The 24259-nt window shown below is 36.2% G+C and overlaps 1 protein-coding gene across 2 annotated transcripts; it reads right to left on the bottom strand.

Annotated features, from left to right (window-relative positions):
* Window positions 1-9943: 9943 nt before the first annotated feature.
* LOC123529935 (UBX domain-containing protein 6-like) lies at window positions 9944-23673 on the bottom strand. Of its 2 annotated transcripts, none has more exons than XM_045310540.2 (4): window positions 23543-23673; window positions 16740-16865; window positions 13200-13371; window positions 9944-12576 (listed from the first exon to the last, which is right to left on the bottom strand). In XM_045310540.2, the coding sequence occupies exons 2-4, from the start codon at window positions 16794-16796 to the stop codon at window positions 11462-11464; spliced, it is 1344 nt and encodes a 447-aa protein (XP_045166475.1). In that variant the 5' UTR covers window positions 16797-16865; window positions 23543-23673; the 3' UTR covers window positions 9944-11461. The 2 variants fall into 2 exon arrangements, with proteins under 2 accessions (XP_045166475.1, XP_045166474.1); XM_045310539.2 differs by having other exon boundaries at window positions 23350-23651.
* Window positions 23674-24259: the final 586 nt, after the last annotated feature.

The following is a 24259-nucleotide window of genomic DNA, read 5'->3' as shown; positions in this document are numbered from 1 at the left end:
GTTCCAGAGTTATGGCCCCTGAAAGGGCCAAAATTAGCTATTTTGACCTTGTCTGCACAATAGCAGCTTTATTTATGATTTGATTTTAACCAAACTTGCACACAATTTGTATCACCATAAGATCTTGGTTCCTTTCTTGAACAGGCCAGATTCCATTATGGGTTCCAGAGTGATGGCCCCTGAAAGGGCCAGAATTAGCTATTTTGACCTTACCTGCACAATAGCAGCTTCATTTATGATTTGAATTTAATCAAACTTGCACAAAACTTGTGTCACCATAAGATCTTGGTTCCTTTCTTGAACTGGCCAGATCCCATTATGGGTTCCAGAGTTATGGCCCCTGAAAGGGCCAAAATTAGCTATTTTGACCTTGTCTGCACAATAGCAGCTTTATTTATGATTTGATTTTAACCAAACTTGCACACAATTTGTATCACCATAAGATCTTGGTTCCTTTCTTGAACAGGCCAGATTCCATTATGGGTTCCAGAGTGATGGCCCCTGAAAGGGCCAGAATTAGCTATTTTGACCTTACCTGCACAATAGCAGCTTCATTTATGATTTGAATTTAATCAAACTTGCACAAAACTTGTGTCACCATAAGATCTTGGTTCCTTTCTTGAACTGGCCAGATCCCATTATAGGTTCCAGAGTTATGGCCCCTGAAAGGGCCAAAATTAGCTATTTTGACCTTGTCTGCACAATAGCAGCTTTATTTATGATTTGATTTTAACCAAACTTGCACACAACTTGTATCACCACAAGATCTTGGTTCCTTTCTTGAATTGGCCAGATTCCATCATGGCTTCCAGAGTTATGGCCCCTTAAAGGTCCAAAATTTGCTCTTTTGGCTTTTGCAACCATATAGAGACTTCATTTATGGTTTGATTTGATACGAGCTTCCAAAATATCTTCAACAACAATAAATCTTTGATTCCATGACAAATCTGTCAACTCCAATCGTAGGTTCCAGTGTTATTTATATCTGATTACCTCCCCTGATTGTAATCAAAATGGATTTATGTCAGTAAGGACTTATTTGAAATTTCAGTATTGTCATTAGTTGGACTGAGACAATCAGGGTAGATAACTATGGACTGATTTTATGTCAAATTACCTCCCTTTATTTCAAATTCAAATGGGTATATCTCCGTAACTAATGAAGATACTGATCTGGAATTTCATTTTTGTTAACATATGGACTTGGACAATCATTGAAGATACATATTGACTGAATGTATGACAAATTACCTCCCTTTATTTTTTATCTAAATGAATACACCTTAGCAGCTTCTAATGAGATTGGTTTGAAATGTTATTTATGTCTTCCATGGTAAGAAATAGTCATATTAGATAACTCTTAATTGAACAGTTATCGATATGAATACTTAACTAATATATTGTTGTATAGGCTTGTACTTTGTATCTTCTACATGCATATACCAGTGCATGATTACCTCCCCTGATTTTAATAAAAATGGATTTATCTCGGTAAATATTTATAGAACTCATTTGAAATTTCATTATTGTCTTTAGTTGGACTGAGGCAATCAGGGTAGATAGCTATGGACGGATTTTATGTCAAATTACCTCCCTTTGTTTAAAGTTAAAATGGGTGTATCTCAGTAACCAATGAAGATACTGATTTGAAATGTCATTTGTGCCATCAGATGGACTCAGACAATCAGGGAAGATAACTTTTTACTGAATTTATGACCAATAACCTCCCTTTATTTTATGTAAAGAATGTATATCAGCAGCATCTAATGAGATTGGTTTTAAATGTTATTTAAGTCTCCCAGGGTAAGGAATAGTCATGTTAGTACAAAAATGCAGCATTTGAGCCTAGGACCCTCAAACTTTGTATGGAAATTGGCCCTGACTAGGTCAAAAGAGACTGTTACTAGAAAATGTTTATCCTGATGATATTTAATGTGTATGCCTATGTGCTCTATGTCCAAACTTGAATGGTACTCAGGTGAGCGATATAGGGCCATCATGGCCCTCTTGTTTGATACAAACTTACAAAATATCTTCAACAACAATAAATCTTTGATTCCATGACAAATCAGATCCAATTGCAGGTTCCAGAGTTATTTATATCTGATTACCTCCCCTGATTGTAATCAAAATGGATTTATATCAGTAAGTACTTATAGGACTTATTTGAAATTTCATTATTGCTATTAGTTGGACTGAGACAATCAGGGTAGATAACTATGGACTGATTTTATGTCAAATTACCTCCCTTTATTTCAAATTAAAATTGGTATATCTCCATAACTAATGAAGATACTGATCTGAAATTTCATTTATGTCAACAGATTTATTTGGCAGATCCTTCTTTTGTTCACTTACAATATTTATTTTTTTTAATTACTTCCCTTTTACGTTACTATAAACAGCTTATTTTTAGTAACTTTTTTTATTATTGGCTGTAGGGAAAACACGAGACCAGTTTTCCGTGGTACAACATGGATGGTACCTCAAATTTTTAGGTGTATTTTAACATATCTATACCTTGTAAGATTTTTTTTTCTTTTTTGTTAAGGTTTAGGAGTATATCACCAAAACACAGAAATATTTTATAAACGAACAACATCATTACAAATATTTTACCTGACCATTACATGTTCTGCCATACTGTCCCGTACTTAAAATATTCTGAAAAAGTTGTCCCCCTTTGAAAATGAATGCCATTTGTAAAAAAATAAAAATAAACAATTGCTGAAAACTGTGTTCCACCTATTTATGTGAAATTTCAACACTCGCCCGCTACTGCAAATGCATAAAAACGAACATGTGTAACAGTTCCTTGAAAATGGTGTTTTTAAAGGTGTTTGACTGTCCGGAAGTGTGGCCCCTTTAGGCAGTCCTTTTCAATGTTTATATCAGTATACTGACACTTGTTTTGTAGAGTAATATATACACTATCATTACAAAAACTACAAAACAAGTGTCAGTATACTGATATAAACATTGAATTCCGGAAAAGGACTGCCTAAAGGGGCCCCACTTCTGGACAGTCAAGTGCCTTTAAAAACTCACCATTTTCAAAGAACTGTTACACGTTTGTTTTGATGCATTTGCAATAGTGTGCGAGTGTTGAAATTTCACATAAATAAGTGGAACACAGTTTTCAGCAATTGTTTATTTTTATTTCTTTACAAATGGCATTCATTTTCAAAGGGGGACAACTTTTTCAGAATATTTTAAGTACGGGACAGTACGGCAGAACATGTACTGGTCAGGTAAAATATTGGTAACGATGTTGTTCGTTTATCAAAAATTTCTGTGTTTTGGTGATATACTCCTAAAGCTTAAATTTCTTCTCTTTGTTGTTCCTGTCCTTTTTTCTGAGGACCTTCTTGTCCTCAAGTGCAATGATAACAGGTGAGCGATATAGGGCCATCATGGCCCTCTTGTTTAAAAATATGATTCAACAAAGAGAGCTTGAGTTAGTTAATCTAATTCTAGCTTGTTCACTTAGGCATAGAAAAAATTGTTTCCAGTATCCGGACCTACCCTAAATTTTTGGCCCAACCCTAAATGATTTTATGGCCTTGGAGATTTTTTTTAAACTTTTTAACAAAAACTTGCAAAACTGCACTTTTTATGCTTTAAACATGGTCAGTGATGTTAGAAATAAACTTAATGAATAATAAATATGCTCTAAAGGCATAAACCCCTTATTAGTACTCATTTTCTGACAAATAATTTCCACAAAGTCAAACAATATTATAAATAAAAATTCAAAAAAAAAGTAACCAACCTACCTACCCCAATTTTTAGCTCACCTGAGCCAAAGGCTCATGGTGAGCTTTTGTGACCGCTCAGTGTCTAGCATCCGTCAACATTTCCTAAAAAAATCTTGAAAACCACTGGGCAGAATTACACCAAACGTCACAGGAATGATCCTTGGGTGGCCCCCTTTCAAAATTGTTCAAAGAATTGAATTCCATGCAGAACTCTGGTTGCCATGGCAACCGAAAGGAAAAACTTTAAAAATCTTTTCCAAAACCACAGGGCCTAGGGCTTTGATATCTGGTGTGTAGCATCATCTAGTGGTCCTCTACCAAAATTTTTCAAATTATTCCCCTAGGGTCAAATATGGCCCCGCCCTGGGGGTCGCATGGTTTATATAGACTTATATAGGGAAAACTGAAAATCTTGTACAAAACCACATGGCCTAGGGCTTTGATATTTGGTATGTAGCATCATCTAGTGGTCTTCTACCAAGATTGTTCAAATTATCCCCCTAGGGTCAAATATGGCCCCACCCCGGGGGTCACATGATTTATATAGACTTATATAGGGAAAACTTTGAAAATCTTCTTGTACAAAACAACATGGCCTAGGGCTTTGATATTTGGTATGTAGCATCATCTAATGGTCCTTTACCAAGATTGTTCAAATTATCCCCCTAGGGTCAAATATGGCCCCGCCCCGGGGGTCCCAAGTTTTACATAGACTTATAGGAAAAAAAGTTTAAAAATCTTCTTGTCTGAAACCACATAACTTAGACCTTTGATATTTGGTTTGTAGCATTGTCTTATGGTCCTCTACCAAAATTTTTTATACTGTACCCATTGGGTGAAAAGAGGCCATGCCCTGGGGGTCCCAAGTTTTATATAGACTCATATAGGAAAAAGCTTTAAAAATCTTCTTGTCAGAAACCATACAACCTAGGCTTTTGATATTTGGTATGATGCATTGTCTAGTAGTCCTCTACCAAAATTGTTCAAGTTATGCCCCTGGGGTTAAAAGAGGCCCCGCCCTGGGGTCACTTAGTTATTATGTGAGTTATTTAGGAAAAATACTTTAAAAATTATCTGATCCTATTTCCAAGACTATTTAATTATAATTAGCTGATGACCCCAAGTAATATGATGTCACTTGACTGTGACCTTGACCTACTTTCTTGTTGTTTAAGATACAGCCTTGAAATTTTGATGACATACACAGTTTTGCACACAATTTCATTCACCATGAATGTGACCTACTGACTTCCTTAATATTTTATCATCAGTTTGACATTTGAAACATGTAGCTCATATTACTCAGGTGAGCAATCCAGGGTCATCATGACCGTCTTGTTTTTAGGATGTTTCCGGAATATTTTTTTTTGTTTGTTAGAACTTATATTAAATATGACTGTCTTTATTAACAAGTGATTATGTTTAAATACACTTCACCTTTGATATGATCTAATGTTTTTTGTACGGCCCGACAACAAAGTTGTAAGGGGGAGTATACTGGTTTCAGGTTGTCTGTCTGTCTGTGTCTGTCTGTCCGTAGACGCAATCTTGTGCGCGCCATCTCTCCTTATCCCCTTGACAGAATTTAATGAAACTTCACACAAGTGATCAGTACCAACAGTAGTTGTGCATGGGGCATGTTAGGTTCTTTTAGAAAAACAATTTGCAGAGTTATGGGACTTTGTTTTTTTGTTACTATACTATATACATAGACACAATCTTGTGCGCACCATCTCTCCTCATCCCCTTGACACAATTTAATGAAACTTCACACAAGTGATCAGTACCAACAGTAGTTGTGCATGGGGCATGTTAGGTTCTTTTAGAAAAAAATTTTGCAGAGTTATGGGACTTTGTTTTTTTTGTTACTATACTATATACATAGACACAATCTTATGCGCACCATCTCTCCTCTTCCCCTTGACACAATTTAATGAAACTTCACACAAGTGATCAGTAACAACAGTAGTTGTGCATGGGGCATGTTAGGTTCTTTCAGAAAAAACATTTGCAGAGTTATGGGACTTTGTTTTTTGTTACTTTACTATATATATAGACACAATCTTGTGCGCACCATCTCTCCTCATCCCCTTGACACAATTTAATGAAACTTCACACAAGTGATCAGTAACAACAGTGGTTGTGCATGGGGCATGTTAGGTTCTTTCAGTGACAAAAATTGCAGAATTATGGGACTTTGTTTCTTGATAACATACTATGTACATACAGTCTGCATATGCAATCTTGTGCGTGCCTAATCTACCAAACCCTTGCACACAATTTAATGAAACTTCACACAAGTGATCAGTACCAACCCTAGTTGTGCATGTTGCATGTTACATTCTTTTAGATAAATATTCTGCATAGTTATGGGACTTTGTTTTTTGTTACTATACTGTATACATACAGTCTATATACACACAGTCCACATAATTATGCAGTCTTGTGTGTGTCAAATTGCAATGTACTGTGTCAGTGCATGCGGGGGGTACATTCATCACCTTTAGTGATAGCTCTAGTTTAATCTTTCCTGTGATATTCTTAAAGCTCAACAGTTTAGTTTTATAAATTTTATAACAATCTTACACTTCACTTAAAAGCATTGCCCAGCCATAATTTAAGTATTGACTGATTTAAAGATACTGATTTCATATGGAAATAAGAAACAAAACAATGAATTAGAAACCAGAGAAAACAAACTGACAAAGTATGTAATGCAAAAAAAATATATATATTGGCTGATGCAAGATTCGAACCACCAAAAGCATCACTACGAAATGTTCACTTTGCCATCCACTCATCCCCTGTGCCAACAAGCCAACTATTGATCTACTTTCTTATACCTTTTGTTTTAAACGAGAGTGCTACTGATTGTTTACTTACATACTGCTTAAAATAACGAGAGATCACAGAGTGATCTTGGTGCCCACCAATGTGCCATTTTTGAGTGTTCCAAATTTCAAGACTTACTTACTAGCTCAAGGTCAAATTTCATTTCCATACACAACACTGTGGTCCAAATTCGAAAGCTGTAGCTTGAGAAATGTGAAAGTAGGTCACTAGATCAATTTCAAGAACGAAATATGAAAGTAGGTCACTAGGTCAAAATCAAGGTCAAATTACACTTCAGAACACAAATTTATGCATGTGGTCCAAATTTAAAGCCTGTACCTTCAAAAATGTGAAAGTAGGTCACTAGGTCAAGGTCAAAGTTTGTTTCGGTACACAATCCTATGCATGTGGTCTAAATTTGAAGCCTGTAGCTACAGAAATGTGAAAGTAGGTCACTAGGTCAATCTTAAGGTCAAAGTTCATTTCGGTACACAAAACTATGCAAGTGGTCCAAATTTATGGGCTGTAGCTCGAGAAAAGTGAAAGTAGGTCTGTAGGTCAAAATCAAGGTCAAATTTCATTTCGGAACACAAAACTATGCAAGTGGTCCAAATCTGAAGCCTGTACCTTCAAAAATGTGGAAGTAGGTCACTAGGTCAACGTCTAGGTCAAAGTTTTTTTCAGTGCACAAAACTATGCATGTGGTCCAAATTTGAAAGCTATAGCTACAGAAATGTGAAAGTAGGTCACTAGGTCAAAATCAAGGTCAACTCATGTCAAGGTTCATCTTGCCACTCAAAACCATACATGTGGTCCAAATTTGAATGTTGTAGGTTATTGACAAGAAGATTTTAAAATCTTTTCCCTATATAAGTCTATATGAACCATGTGACCCCCCAGGGCGGGGCCATATTTGACCCTAGGGGGATAATTTGAACAAACTTGGTAGAGAACCACTAGATGATGCTACATTACAAATGCCAAAGCCCTAGGCTTTGTGGTTTGGACAAGAAGATTTTCAAAGTTTTCCCTATATAAGTCTATGTAAACCATGTGACCCCCGGGGCGGGGCCATATTTGACCCTAGGGGGATAATTTGAACAGTCTTAGTAGAAGACCACTAGATGATGTCATATACAAAATATCAAAGCCCTAGGCCCTGTGGTTTTGAACAAGAGGTTTTTCCCTATATAAGTCTATATAAACCATGTGACACACAGGGTGGGGCCATATTAGACCGCAAGGAAATAATTTGAATCATCTTGGTAGAGGACCACTAGATGATGCTTCATACCAAATATCAAAAAACCTAGGCTCTGTGGTTTTGGACAAGAAGATTTTCAAAGTTTTTCCCTATATAAATCTATGTAAATTATAGAAATAAACAAAGGGCCATAACTCACTAAAAAATTGTTGAACCAGTCTGATTTTCAGAGGGACACAACTAGGGTACCAATACATCATTCTGACAAAGTTCGGTCAAAATCCCCCTGGTAGTTTCTGAGGAGATGCGATAACGAGAAATTGTTAACAGACGGAAAGACGGACGGATGGAAGGACGAAGGACCACGAACGCAAAGTGATTTGAATAGCCCACCATCTGATGATGGTGGGCTAAAAACACCGTAATACTAAGCGGTACTTATACGAACCGACTGACAATGAGGAACACTCCAGAACCAACAAGGAAAACTTATCATTTGAATCATTTTTATCCCTTAATACAGACATTATCAGTAACAATATAGCAAAACTTTTATATGTTTAAACTCTTTCAAGGAATGCAATTTAAAGAGGGAAAGACCTGTTTTCTAATTGTTTTAAACAGTCTGTTACAACACATTTTTTACAAGTATAATTCAAAGTGTAAAGTTTCATGCATTACAACAAAAATCAGGCAGTCTGAAAGACAGCTAAATCCCCCGCCACTGGTATGGAAAGTGAAAAGGTAAACCTTTGATTTTAGCTGTGACCTTGACTTTGAACTGACATGGCTGACTCATGAATTCTGCACAACGTCTTGATGAGGTGATCATTTAACCCAAGTTTCATGAAAATCCTTCAAGGGGTTTAGGAGATACAGAGCTGAAACCTTTGACCTTCAGTTGTGACCTTGACCTTCAGTTGACATGGCTGACTCATGAGTTCTTGATGAGGTGATCGTTTGACCCAAGTTTGATGAAAATCCTTCAAGGGGTTTAGGAGATACAGAGTGGACACAAAATGGAAGGCTCAAACCTTCGACCCTTAGTTGTGACCTTGACCTTGAGCTGGCATGGTTGACTCATAATTTCTGCACATCGTTTTGATGAGGTAATCATTTTACCCAAGTTTTATAAAATTCCTTCAAGGGGTTTAGGAGATATAGAGCAGACACGAAATGGAAGGCTCAAACCTTTGACCTTCAGTTGTGACCTTGATCTTGAGCCGACATGGCTGACTCATAAGTTCTGCACATCGCCTTGATGAGGTGATCGTTTGACACAAGTTTGATGAAAATCCTTCAAGGAGTTTAGGAGATACAAAGCGGACACAAAATGGAAGGCTCAAACCTTTGACCCTAAGTTGTGACCTCGACCTTGAGCCGGCATGACTGACTCATGGGTTCTGCACATCGTCTTGATGAGGTGATCATTTGACACAAGTTTGATAAAATTCCTTCAATGGGTTTAGGAGATATAGAGCAGACACAAAATGGAAGGCTCAAACCTTTGACCTTGAGTTGACCTTGACCTTGAGCCGACAAGGCTGACCCATGGGTTCTGCACATCGTCTTGATGAGGTGATCATTTGACCCAAGTTTCATGAAAATCCTTCCAGGAGTTAAGAAGATATAGAGCGGATACAAAATGGAAGGCTCAAAACCTTTGACCCTAAGTTGTGACCTTGACCTTGAGCCGGCATGGCTGACTCATGGGTTCTGCACATCGTCTTGATGAGGTGATCATTTGACCCAAGTTTTATAAAATTCCTTCAAGGGGTTTATGAGATATAAAGCGGACACAAAATGGCAGGCTCAAACCTTTGACCTTGAGTTGTGACCTTGACCTTGAACCGACAAGGCTGACTCATGGGTTCTGCACATCGTCTTGATAAGGTGATCATTTGACCAAAGTTTCATGAAAATCCTTCAAGGGGTTTAGGAGATATGGACCGGCCACGATTTTGTTACGGACGGAAGGACGGACGGACGCAGACCATTCCTATAATCCCTCCGCCACGGCAGGGGATTAACAATAACATCATTAGAAAATTAATATTGTGACGAAAGCAAAAAAAAATTACAAAAAAACTCACAGTATCTCAAACTGAAGGACACTCTAGTCCAAGAGGGATAAACAGAAAACTGTCACTTCTTTAAATTCAGTGATTTACTACAACATCACATTCAACACTAGTAACTGTAAAATACAGATGCAATTAAGCACATGTATTCATTTGATAAATGTACTTTATATCAGAGGTTTAAATCATTCACTCTCTCAATGCAATTTATTCACAGTGTATTTCTACAGAACAAGATATAAAATACATATATCACAATAAAATGAAAGCTGCAACTGAAACTTAAGATTTCAGAAGTGCTTTAGAAGCTTTATACATACATCCTTCTGTAAAACAAATTTGAAAGAATCTTGATTAAATAACTCTAAAGCAAGTAAAAGTAGGCTTTGGCAAGCGCAGTATAAAGAACCTGTTGGAAGGCTTGATGTGACATAAATTTTTCCAAATTCACATGGAAAAAAACATGCCTAAAGAATATCAATTGTAAGAAGCAACCATTAAACAAAAAACAATCTCTAAGCTATGGCAGGCAATTTTTGTACAAGAAAATGCTGTTTGCTCTGCCAATCACACCTTGTGACTCTGTATAGCAAAGGAACTGAATTATCATAGCACAAAACCAATAGAAATTTTTAGTAAATTTCAAACAACCATTCACATTAGAAACCTGATTTAATTCTAATACTGAAGCTTTCACCTTTAAGTATTTTCACAATATTTGTAATTCATTACTGGTAAGCTGTTGCTCCATCTCCAAATCTTTCAAGTAAAGTATTCAAACAAGACAAGTTTTGTTCTTGCTGCAACATGCAACCAAACTTACACCATTTATTGCCTAAAAATGCTGTCTTTCTATAGCCTAAATTTCAGTTAGTTTATGAATACAGTTTGAAATACAAATTTTAAAAAGAACATGTCAGTTTAACTCTTTAAACAATTAACCCGAATGAAAAAGATAAAAAAAAAAAAAAAAGGTTTAAAGTGTATCTGTTTTTAAATGAACAAATAACATTTGTCGCAGAGAAAAAAATACAAGTTTGGTATGTATCAAATCTGGTTTCCAAACTTCATCAAAACTGCAATTATTGCGTACAACTTGAATTGAGTTAGTAATAATAACATGGTTTATGTAAAAACAACTTTTACTGTTGAATAAGTCAATGTTTATATCAGAGCCAAACTAGTATTGAATGAATAGTCAAGAGTTTTATTTATCTCTAAATAAAAGGCTTAAAGTAACATGCCTCCAATTTACATAATTCTGTAAGTTTTTTCACAACTAAAATTCCACTTTTTAAGTTACAAGTCTTAAGCCTGTGACTACTAGTAGCATGTTAAAGCGCTTTCCTATACATTTTCTCGTAATTCAATACTTTATATTTTATTTTATATCTACTTTTTGTTAATTAGTATCAAAGTTGATACTTAATAATAAAAAGCTGATGTAAACTTTAAGGCATGCTGTTTAAACTGAATGTACTGACTAACGAAACCTCAATGCACCCTTAACTGAGGAACAGTAACTGTCTTGACTTAAAAACCACAACATCTGACTAATATATCAACTTAAATTATCTGTTAACTATTCAACAATTGCCTAATTCTTGTATTTGTTCGAGTATCTCCTGTTTGAGAGGTGAGGATTTCTGTGCAGAGCCTTGCTGAGCTGTTACCTCCTGCAGTACTGCTTTGTCCCACTCAAAATTTACAACAGCAGCAGGTGTAAGGCCATATTCTGCCAACATTTTATTATCGTCATCTAACTTCGCACCAATTTGTGTAAATAAATGGAAAGGCATCCAGTCATTTTCTAAATTTACTCTGACAAATTCTCGTAATGCTGGCAGCTTTTCTGTTGCTTTAAATGTACCCTGAAGTAAATTGCCATCTGAAAATCTTATTCGAATAAGGGTGTATCTATATCTCAGTAACTCCTTCCTCTCCTCTCTCTCTCTCATCGCTTTTGTTCTCAACATCCCAAGTGTTTCAACAGCCTCTTGCTTTCGCTGCTGTTCTTTCTTCAGTTCATGCGGGGATATGGTATAGAATTCTGTTGGAATGGTGAAGTTTGCAGCAGAGTTAGATGGATAGAAAACCTTGGTAGCACGATCAAGTTGAGGTTTTATAGGCTCAGCAGCTTGGAGAACAGCTTTAACATTGTTCAGTCTGTCAGTATCACTTGCTAGGCTTTCATCCATAACAAAAAAACGCTCTTCATGATCCTCAAATGGTAACATCTTCATTTCAAAACCAGCTGCTTGAAGAAACTCGTCTGTTCCTTCCAATGGTGCAACTCTTTCAGAAAATGCTTTATTAGAAATTCTTATTTTCCTAAACTTCTCTTCACTTGGATTATTCATCACATTGTCTAAATATTTACACAATGTTTCCACACATATTTTAACCCTTTCTTTATCTTTATTCAGTGTCTGAATCATCAAAGCCGAAGCCATTTCTGGTTCCTCAGCCAGCTGACTCAACAAAAACTCCTTAATTAAAGCTTCAATTTCATGTTTGGGTAGAACTGCAGGCCCAATATCTGGACATGTGAACAGCAGCCTCGCCATGGGAGCACTGTCTTTCACAACTTCCTGGGGTTCACTGTATTTCTGTGCCAGTGCCATAGCTTCTTCTTCTTTCTTTTTCTCCAGTTCAAGTTCTCGCCTCATCCTCGCCTTTGCAGCCATGCTCGGATCTGGATCTGTAAAGTTATGTAAAAACTGTTCATATTAAAAATGTTCTACACATTATTATTCCTAATATATGAAAAACAGCATACCTCTGGATAAAATGTGACATTTTCAACACAAGTAAAAATGTTGATAGAACCATACTGCTAATTCAATTTCATTGAAGTCAAAATTATTAAAGGAAGTTGTAAAACACAGCTAAATTCTTAATACTTTAATACAGAATTTTTGTGTGTAGTTAAAGCTTTTCTTTGTTTGTATTTTAGAGACAACAAGAAAGTTGTATTTACATTGTACAATTACTTCTCAGAATTTACAAAATTTACTTTAAGTTACAATTATAAAGAAATGAAAGGGCTTCCAAAATTCTGGGTAAAAATTTTAAAGCATGTCCTTCTTGAATGATTTTCAGCCCGAGCTTCAAATTTCAATACAACTGAAGATTTATTGAACTTCCGGACAATCACTATGTTAACTATTCATTACTGTTTGATGAAATGAGTCTCAGCCTAAAATTACAATGTACAAGCCATTATAAATCTTTATTATCATTAAAGCTTTTACCCCTTTAAACCTGCCCCGACTTAGAACTAGAAATGAATCACGGATACCAAACACATGTCAAAGAAATTACCTTTTCTAGCCTGACCTTGACTTCTGGCAAGGGCTGCCTCAGCTGCACGTTGTTTCTCCTCAGAAATAGATCTCTGACAGCTGACATCTCTGTGTCCACTGTCACTTGCTCTTGGAACTTGCCTTGATGTTGATGGCCTTTCCTCGTTCAGTTTGTGACCCTCACCAGCTTTCTAAATACATACATACAGGTATGATGCAAGACAGAATATACCGGTACATGTAACTATATAAACTTTTAATATTTCATGGTGTAAAATGAAGTTTTATCTCATTATTAACAAGAATTTAAACATCAATTTTTCAGCTTCGTAATAAAAGATTCTTCTTCAGTTATCAAAACCTTACATCTATAGACAAGAAATACATTCTGCATGCCCAAGGGCAGAATGTTGAGCCCGCCAGCACCTTTGCCTCTAAGTGTGACCTTGACCTTAGACCTAGGGACCTGGTTCTTGCACATGACACTCCTTCTCATAATGGTGAACATTCATGCCAAGCTACATCAAAATCCCATCATGCATGAAGAAGAAATGCTACGGACAAACTTCAATTTGACCTCTGACCTCCAACTGTGACCTTGACCTTTGAGATAGGAACATGGGGTTTGCGCATGACACTCCTCATTGAGGTTAACATTCATGCCAAATATAAACAAGATTGGTCCATGCATGTCAAAATTATGGTCCGGACAAACTTCAATTTGACCTTTGGCTTCCAACTGTGACCTTGACCTTTGAGATAGGAACATGGGATTTGCACATGACACTCCTTCTCATTGAGGTTAACATTCATGCCAAATATAAACAAGATTGGTCCATGCATGTCAAAGTTATGGTCCTGACAAAATTGGACGCACGCAGACATACATCGACCCGCCAAAAGTGACGAATATATCGAGCTCACCGCAAGCGGACTCGACAATAAACATGTTAAATAAATTATAACAAGAGCTCGTCGAACACGAAATGCCCCCCTTGATGCATTCAGTAATTGCACAAGGAACAGAAATTATATGCTCACTGTAAACAAAAGTTCTACCATTCTGGTTTAATCTGACCTTGACCTTTAACCTATTAACCTAACAAGAGATTACAGATTGATCTTGGCGCCATCCACTGAGCCATTTTTGAATGTTCCAAATTTCAAGACTAGCTCAAGGTCAAAATCAAGGTCAAATTTCATTTAGGTATAAAACAATATGTATTGGTCCAAAATTGAAAGTGGTGGCTTGAGAAATGTGAAAGCAGGTCACTAGATCAAATTCAAGGTAAAGTTCATTTCGGTAGACAGAACTATGCGTGTGCTTCAAATTTGGAGGCTCTAGCTTGAGAAATGTGAAAGCAGGTCACTAGGTCAATCAGTTCAAATCAATTCGGAACAAATTGCAAGGGTCCAAATTGAAGCTGTACTCAAATGTGAAGTAGTCACAGTCAATCACAATCATTTCAGACACAACAGCTTTGGTCCAAAATTTGAAGCCTGTACCTTCAGAAATGTGAAAGTAGGTCACTAGGTCAATCTCAAGATCAAAGTTCATTTCAGTACACAAAACTATGCTTGTGGTTCAAATTTGAAGGCTGTAGCTTGAGAAATGTGAAAGTAGGTCACTCGGTCAAAATCAAGGTCAAATTTTATTTTGGAACAAAAATCTATGCATGTGGTCCAAATTTGAAGCCTGTACCTTCAAAAATGTGAAAGTAGGTCACTAGGTCAATAACAAGGTCAAAGTTTTTTTCAGTACACAAACCTATGCATGTGATCCAAATTTGAAGACTGTAGGCACAGAAATGTGAAAGTAGGTCACTAGGTCAAGATCAAGGTCAACTCATGTCAAGGTTCATCTTGCCACTCAAAACTATACATGTGGTCCAAATTTGAATGATGTAAGTTATGGACATGAAGATTCTAAGTTTTTCCCTGTATAAGTGTACATGAACCATATGACCTCTGGGGCGGGGCCATATTTGACCCGAGGGGGATAACTTGAACAAACTTGGTAGAGAACCACTAAATGATGCTACATTACAAATTAACAAAGCCATAGTCTTTGTGGTTTGGACAAGAAGATTTTCAAAGTTTTTCCCTATATAAGTATATGTAAACTATGTGACCCCCAGGGCGGAGCCATATTTGACCCTAGGGGAATAATTTGAATAATCTTAGTAGAGGACTACTAGATGATGTCATATACAAAATATCAAAGCCCTAGGCCCTGTGGTTTTGGACAAGAGGTTTTCAAAGTTTTTTCCTATATAAGTCTATATAAACCATGTGACCCTAGGGGTGGGGCCATATTTGACCGCAGGGAAATAATCTGAACAATCTTGGTAGGGGACCGCTAGATTTTGCTACATACCAAATATCAAAGCCCTAGGCCCAATGGTTTTGGACAAGAAGATCAGAAACCATTTAACTGTTCCTGGCCAATGTAACCTTGACCTTTGACCTAATGACCTCAAAATCAATAGGGGTCATCTGCTGGTCATGGCCAACCTAACTATCAATTTTCATGAAACTAGGCCCAAGCGTTCTTGAGTTATTGCCTGGAAACCATTTTACTGTTCCTGGTCACTGTGACCTTGACCTTTGACATACTGACCTCAAAATCAATAGCATCTGCTGTCATTACCAAACTCCCTATCAACTTTCATGATCCTAGGCCCAAGCGTTCTTGAGTTACCATACAGAAACCGTTTTACTGTTCAGGGTCACTGTGACCTTGACCTTTAACATACTGACCTCAAAATCAATAGGGGTCATCTGCTGGTCATTACAAACCTCCCTATCAATTTTCATGATCCTAGGCCCAAGCGTTCTTGAGTTATCTGGAAACCGTTTTACTGTTCAGGGTCACTGTGACCTTGACCTTTAACATACTGACCTCAAAATCAATAGGGGTCATCTGCTGGTCATTACCAACCTCCCTATCAACTTTCATGATCCTAGACCTAAGTGTTCTTGAGTTATCATCCGGAAACCGTTTTACTGTTCAGGGTCACTGTGACCTTGACCTTTAACATACTGACCTAAAAATCAATAGGGGTCACCTGCTGGTCATTACCAACCTCCCTATCAAGTTTCATGATCCTAGGCCCAAGCGTTCTTGAGTTATCATCCGGAAACCGTTTTACTATTCAGGGTCACTGTCACCTTGACCTTTGACATACAGACCTCAAAATCAATAGGGATCATCTGCTAGTGATGACCAACCTCCCTATCAAGTTTCATGATCCTAGGCCCAAGCGTTCTTGAGTTATCATCCGGAAACGGATTGGTCTACATTCCGACCGACCGACCGACAGACCGACTGACCGACATCTGCAAAACAATATACCCCTCCTTTTTCAAAGGGGGGCATAATAAATGTATAATCATGTTAATTGCTTTTTTTAAGTCCAACACTTACAAATAAATTACAGTGAAACATTTTTCCACACATATTGCTTGTAGCAAATGATCAGGTATCTACATGATATATGACGTTTAATTCTCAGGTATCTACTTGACCTATGACACATTAAATTCTGTCATTTCATACCTTAAACTTGACATCAAGCTTCTTCTTCTGAAAGAATTTCTTGATAGCCGAGGCCATGGTGCCTTAATTATCTACTCTTGTTCTTGTAGTCCTTAGAGTTCAGCTTTGAATATTTAGATACAAGACCTAAAATACCAATAGAGAAAAGTAAATACATAATACATAAAATTCACATAATCATTTAACAAGAGGGTCATGATGACCCTATATTGCTCACCTGCAATATATGTAAGGTCTCTGCCAATGTGGTTCCAGAAGATTTTAAGTTTACTACTATGTATGTCTATGTGACCCCAGGGGTCATGATTTGAATAAACTTGGTAGATGAGCATGAAATGGTTTTCTATGCAGATAAAGTTTCATTGTTATAGTTTAACAGGAGGATGTGGATCGCTTGGTGAAGATCAACATTTGCCATGCTTTGAATCCTACAGGCCAAATAGCTAAGCCCTATTTCGAACCTATTACTGTACTGGTAAGTGTACTTATATTAGCGCATCTAAATTATAGCGTAAATGCCTTTAACTGAGTAGTTTTGACTTATTAGCATGTACTTGATTAACACAGTATCAGCAGCACTAAAATAACCAACTGGCGGTATCTAAAACACCAATTTCCGATGAAATACAGAATTATATTATATTACCGGTACTATATAATTGGCCCCAAACTTGACTGTTGCATCAAACTAAACAGTTCTGCCCGGGACTATATGTCCACGTTTTTTTCTTTAAAAAATATTACTTAATAGAGTTTGCATATGTATTAAGTCTTTTTTTAAATAAAAAGCAATATCTATATTATGAATGTTGATCTGTTTTCTTTTTCTTTCTCCTACAACTGTGGAAACATCACGTATCTTCAGCTGACCAGTATTCGTAATGAAATCGACCAGGCACGCAAATAAACATGCATAGGTCTACAGTATGACATAAAATCTACATTTGTTTAGATCAGTGTTAATCTGTATGTATACTGTAAATTTGTACATGTATACAGTGCAGGATGGTGATAATTGTTTGTTTTCAAATTCACACTTGGTTTTCAAAGCAGTAAAATGTTATGGTGACACTCGTAATTAGCGTGACCAGACAAACTGGCGATGTCCTCCGAAAGTGTTATACACAATGTTTACGGACAATGGCGAAGATAAAAAAATGCAACTTAATTTACAAAAATAGATGAGTTTTGCACTAATGTTCAAACAGGGTTAATTATTCTATTCAAAACTTTTGCAGAATATTAGTTAGGAATGCAGTTATTGTCATATTTACACAATAAATATGTATTTCTGTGTTCTGTTGCATTGTAATTATGGTATTTTCAAAATGATAAATGTTACTTTTCTTGTAAGTAAAGCCTTTCATTTCAGTCTAATATTAGCACTAGACATGAATTAGCGCATGCCCGATCCCGCTAATAGCGCGGAAATTTGTACTCGGCTAATATTAAAGGTGGTCAATCACATTTAAACAACATTTAATGACATTTTTTACTTTTTGTATATTCTGGTAGAGAATTATTTAAGGAACAAAAAGACCGATTACATAGAGTTAGATTCCTATTGGAAATGTATATTTTATTATTTTTATAAAATTTTGTAATTACTCCCCTTTAATATGAAAGTATATAAAAAGCTGGGTATTTCTTTTTATTTCGATACAATGTCTAGTTTTACATTTGCATTTGATAGACATATCAACTATTGAACAATCTGAACCAAAATGCAAGTTTAAAAGCTGTGTGTAGCTTCTGAATTCATTCATTTCCAATCTATCTTGGTTGCGCAACCAAGATAGGCGAAGGGAGGTAATAATAATTTTTCAAACTTGCGTTTCTAATGAATTCCATCTAAATACATAATTTTTAATGCAAATATTTTACAAATATATTACAATATGTCTAATATTTATACATTTCCTTAGGCAAAGTATGTTTATCAAATTTATACTTATGATAAAATAACTCTATCTTGGTTGGGCAACCAGGATAGGAAAATGAAATTTCAAAAATACCTCCAGTGAAAATCTAATTTGTATTAAGTGTTAAGTGAACATAAATGAGTGTAAATGATCAGATGCTAAAGTTTCAAACAAATCCGTTACATGGCCAAAATCTGATTATCCACCTTTAATACACTTACAGTATCTGTTAACCTTTAGCAAAGGAAACTTTGCAAAGTTTTTGACCTTGAAAAAGATTAGCCACATGTTTATATATTCATGTAAAGGACATGTGACAATGAATGGTATGTGTGAATATGGAGATATTCATAAAGAAATGAAAAAGTTATGTCCAAAATTGGATGAAGATAGGATCATAAATGTGGCCTCTAGAATGTTAACAAGTGTTCCCTTGATTTGAGTGAATGACCTAGTTTTTGACCCTACATGATCCAGTTTCAAACTTGGCCTAGGGATCATGAAGACATGGTCATAAATGTGGTCTCTAGAGTGTTAACAAGCTTTTCCTTTGATTTGAGTGGGTGACCTAGTTTTTGACCTGACATGACCTAATTTCAAACTTGTCATAGGGATCATCACGATAAACATTCTGACCATGTCTCATGAAGATAGGGTTATAAATGTGGCCTCTAGAGTGTTAACAAGCTTTTTCTTTGATTTGAGCATGTGACCTAGTTTTTGAATACACATCACCCAGATTCAAACTTGGCCTTGGAATCATGATCAAGATAAACATTCTGACCAAGTTTCATGAAGATAAGGTCATAAATGTGGCCTCTAGAGTGTTAACAAGCTTTTCCTTTGATCTGACCTTGTGATCCAGTTTTTGATCCCACATGACCCAGTTACAAACTTGGCGTAGAGATCATTAAGATAAACATTCTGTGCAAGTTTGTGTCAAATCAAAGCATAAATTTTTATGAAACCTTTATATGGCTGAGAAAGCCAAAACAGAACCCATGACGGAATGTAGCCAGTTTCTGAAAGGAACTGAGACCTTACTGTGACTTAAGTTGTAAGTGCGGTTAAAATCAAAATGTAAAATGTCACTACTATTATGTTCACAAGGTAAAAACAAGGAGCTGCGTTCAATTAATGCTTGATGCCCCCAATGGCATCCTTGTCGATAGATTTTCCAAAATGAGGTCAAGGTCAAACTGAGGTCAGGCGATGTTTGAAGATGAGGAATGGTCACAGGTTACATCTGTATTAGTATCAATTCATTCTTGTAAGCGGTATTGATGCTAGACGAAACTGTCCCATTTGGTTAACCAAGAGATGGCCCATACAAGGCAACCTAAGTCAAAAACGAGGTCAAGGTCAAACTGAGGTCAGGTGATATCTGCAGATGAGGAATGGTCACAGGTTATATCTGTATTAGTATCAAGTCATTCTAGTAAGGGGTATTGATGCTAGACGAAACGGTCCCATTTGGTTAACCTCGTACGGACGGACGGACAGGAGAATCACTATATGCCTCCCGCATCAGTAGATGCCGGGGGCATAATCAGGGATCGAATTTAACTTTTTTTCCAACTAGCAAATTTTTGCTAGTGCCATTTTTTTCCACTAGCAAAATGATGGGTTCAACTAGCAATTATTTAAAAGCTGTTTACGTGCTAAATTCAAGTTGTTTTGTTGTTGTTTGGTTTCATATAAAAGTTCACGGTTCAGACAGGCTTGGGACTTTCTGGTTTTGTAAGTACGATACAAACCAAAGTACTCAATGATTCTTTGGACTTTTGGCTTGACGTTGATCTTTTAAGTTTTTCTCAGGTCACTGTTGGTAGTGTTGCTAACATTTTCAAGCTCCGCGGGCTTTTTTGCACCAAGAAACATGTTATTTCCTCTCCATTTTCACAGAACTTTGCAAATTACAGACGTCCAAAATGAAAACAAATATTGCCTAGACGCTTACTTACATATCCGATAATTACTTTTGTATAAAGCGACAAGCGTCTAGAAGCAGTCACGTGATTATCGGTAAATTAACTGCCCGAAAGGAGTTTTTAAAGAGAAAAGGACAGTTTGAGCGAATTCCCCGATTTTCGAACGTGATCGCAAAAATATTCGAGTGCCATGATTTTCTACTCGCATTTTTTTATTCTTACTCGAATTTTGCGAGTTAGCGACCGTTAAATTCGATCCCTGCATAATTAACAAATTTGGGCTCTTTCAGGGGTCAATTCGGGGCCTGAGCATATGACTGGATCTGACGGATTCATCATGGAATCCAAGATCTATTGTTGTTAAAAATATTTTGTAAGTTTGTATCAAATCAAGCCATAAAAAATTTAATGAAGTCTCTATTAATGGCTGCAAAAGCCAAAACTGCAAATTTTGGCCCTTTAATTAAGGGGCCATAACTCTGGAACCTATGATGGGATCTGACCAGTTTTCGAAAGGAACCATGATATTATGCCTAGAGATCATCAAGAAGTTTCAAACTTGGCTTAGAGATCATCAAGATAAACATTCTGTGCAAGTTTGTATCAAATCAAAGCATAAGTGAAACCTCTATATGGCTGAAACAGCCAACATAGAAAATGTTGCCCCTTTCAGTGGAAGTAACTCTAGAACCCATGATGGAATCTAGCCCGTTTTCAAAAGGAACTTTTCAGTACAGTATTAAAATTCATTCATAAAGCTTCTATAAATGAAGTGTCAATTATGTTAAAACATTTGACTGCAATCATTTCATCATTTCTCCATTAAAGAATTTGTCACACTTTTTGAGTTTAAAACAGTTATGAAAACAGTCAAGCATTTATTTACAGGTAAATACTACTATCTCTAGCAAACAAAAACTAATTATTTAAATACACTCAGTATACCCTGTAATGCATAAACAAATTGATTAATGGACACCTAGATAAAAACCTAGTGTATAGGCTAGGTATCCGGTTACCGTCCCTAAAGAAAACATTAAGTTTATTTCCGACAAAAACAAGTATTTGATAAAAGCTTCCAAAATTGCTATTTATTATTTATCAAATTTGCAATCATATTTTTTACGGGTTTAAAGAATTAAGCAGAGAGACCTGTTTGTCTATATAACACGCTTATCATTAATAAATACATGCAGTTTGTTTTACGTTTACATACATTATTTTTGTCTTGCAAGTTTTCTTGATTAGAAATACCATAAAATGTTAAGTTCTGCATAAAGATTGTAGTTTAACCTACAATGTAGTAACTTACAATGTAGACATTATAACCAAAACTATGGAAATCTACTTTATGATTTTTGTAGACACAGGTGCGCAACAGGCAAAATGCCTCCTGATCCTTTTTAGCAGCACCCTGCCCTTTTTAGAGGTCTAAAAAAATCCCTAAATAAGTACTATCAGCATGTGAAGTTTGAAGGTCCTGGGTGCAGTGGTTCGCGAGTAAAGTGCCTTCATGCAAAAAGTTAACATTGGCCCCTGTGACCTTTACCTTTGACCTGGTGACCCCAAAGTCAGTAGGGGTTGTGTACTCAATAAGTACTATCAGCACATGAAGTTTGAAGGTCCTGGGTGCAGTGGTTCGCGAGTAAAGTGCCTTCATGCAAAAAGTTAACATTGGCCCCTGTGACCTTGACCTTAGACCGGGTGACCCCAAAGTCTGTAGGGGTCGTGTACTCAATAAGTACTATCAGCATGTGGTTTGATGGACCTGGGTGCAGTGGTTCGCGAGTAAAGTGCCTTCATGCAAAAAGTTAACATTGTGATGAACAAACGAACGGACGGACAGTTTAAAACTAATATGCCTCCCTTCAGGGGCATAAAAAAGTGTTTACGTTGGACTAGTCCCTTCCCAAAGCATAAAATCAAACCCTGACTGACTAGAAGATGGAAAACTGAACACTACCCAGCCAAACAAATAGAATGCAAATCATTAACAGACTAACATTCAACAGCGTTGTTGTGCTGAATAATAAAGCATTTCGATGATACTGATTTTTTGAGGGAAGTTACTCTAACCGGTGTCGATGTAAACAAAACCCGGGATATCGTGGTGAACTGTTTTCTATATGAAAATAAACTAGTGAATTATGACTTAATTGATTGGCATTTTTTTTTCATTTTCGGAGGGGAATTTTACGCATCGGAAAGGGGGAAAAAAACATACTATTTTGAGGGGGAATGGGCCGAATTTCTCCGAATATTTTAGTAAAAAAAAAACTGAATTAAAACTTGAATCCATTTGAACAGCATAGAAAAAAAATCATTAATAAGTCTCAACAAATTGACATTTAAAAATATCAATTGATTAAGCTGACTACATGTATGTTACCCTAAATTCAGTGTATATTTTATACAATTATGGTCTGTAAAGCAACAAATTATCTTCATAAATGCCATAACAACCTATACAACTTATACAAGAAAGATTTTAAATATCAAAATATAAGAAATAAAATATTTCACAATATTTTCACTATATTAAAAATTGGGTGTGAAAAGTCTAGGGTTTATAAAATTGGGGGTGAGAAGTCTTGGGAGGAAATGTCTTGGGGTGAAATGTCTAGGGGAGGAAAAGTCTTGGGGGTGAAACATCTGGAATTCATTATAATTTATAAATGCACGTCTATAGTGTAGAGGTCCTGTTACCGGACCCCTAGCCGCTTTCTATTTCATATCATTAACATTATCATTACTTACCAGGGATATGTGGACTGCGAATGCTGGGGCTATAAATCTTCCAAGCAATATTAACAGAAATGATATTGAGTAAGAGGAAGCAGATCAGAACTAAAAGAACTTGGGTCTGCACATTGAAATCCAAAATTAGAGCCCAAGCTTCACTCAGCACCAAACGAACGAATTCAAGACTATAAAAGATAATGTTTATAACTGATTTATCTGTTGAATCTTGTTGGTCACTTGTCTCTGACTCCAAATTTTGAAGAAATATGATCATTTGTCAATTTTATAAATAAAATTACAACCCGGAAGTGAAACTGAGTCATTCGGCATTTTCGCTATTTACCGACAAAATTGACTTCCGGTGAAATGTCAAAATTACAGATGTCAAGCAGCATAATTTTATATTCAAATGTAGTTTTCAGTTTCTCTGCAGTGGTTTATTTGATCATATCGATAGAGTCAGTTTGTAGGAACATGAAGAGCAGCTCTAAATGACTGTCACTGATGTTTATTTATCTTTTAAAATTACAGAACATGTCCAAGATGATTTGATTAGGAAGACTGTGACCAATAAGGCTGTATTTTATTTGGTTTTTACTATTGTTTAAATTACCATGCACGGAAGGTAAATTATTTTTGATATTTAAGAAGATTTTCAACTGGATTTCACAGTTTCAAATATGGGTTCAGTGACAAATTCCTCTGAAGCTCTGACTTCAAAGTCATTGATAGTGACCACAGACAATTCTGTGGAAGTTGTATCTACAGGACATAAAGTAGAAGAAGGAAACCACACACTGGCCTACATAGTTGTTCCCCTTGGTGCTTTGGCAGTTGTCGTCATAATAGCCTTTGTAGTTAGTATAACTTAATTCTTTTACAACTTTCCTTCAACATAGATGATGTTAAAATGCACTTTTATTAT

This window comes from Mercenaria mercenaria, chromosome 13 (assembly GCF_021730395.1).
Source record: "Mercenaria mercenaria strain notata chromosome 13, MADL_Memer_1, whole genome shotgun sequence".
NCBI lineage: Eukaryota > Metazoa > Mollusca > Bivalvia > Venerida > Veneridae > Mercenaria > Mercenaria mercenaria.
Note: the sequence above shows the minus strand (reverse complement) of the source record. Positions and strands in the feature narration are given on the sequence as shown.

Bases quoted from the DNA above. Each gene is read 5' to 3' on its own strand.
- LOC123529935 (XM_045310540.2), bottom strand. From the start codon at position 16,796: ATGGCCTCGGCTATCAAGAAATTCTTTCAGAAGAAGAAGCTTGATGTC. The intron at 13,372-16,739 runs GTATGAAATGAC...GTATGTATTTAG, and splicing joins AGCTTGATGTCAAGTTTAAG to AAAGCTGGTGAGGGTCACAA. The intron at 12,577-13,199 runs GTAATTTCTTTG...ATAACTTTACAG, and splicing joins TCAAGGTCAGGCTAGAAAAG to ATCCAGATCCGAGCATGGCT.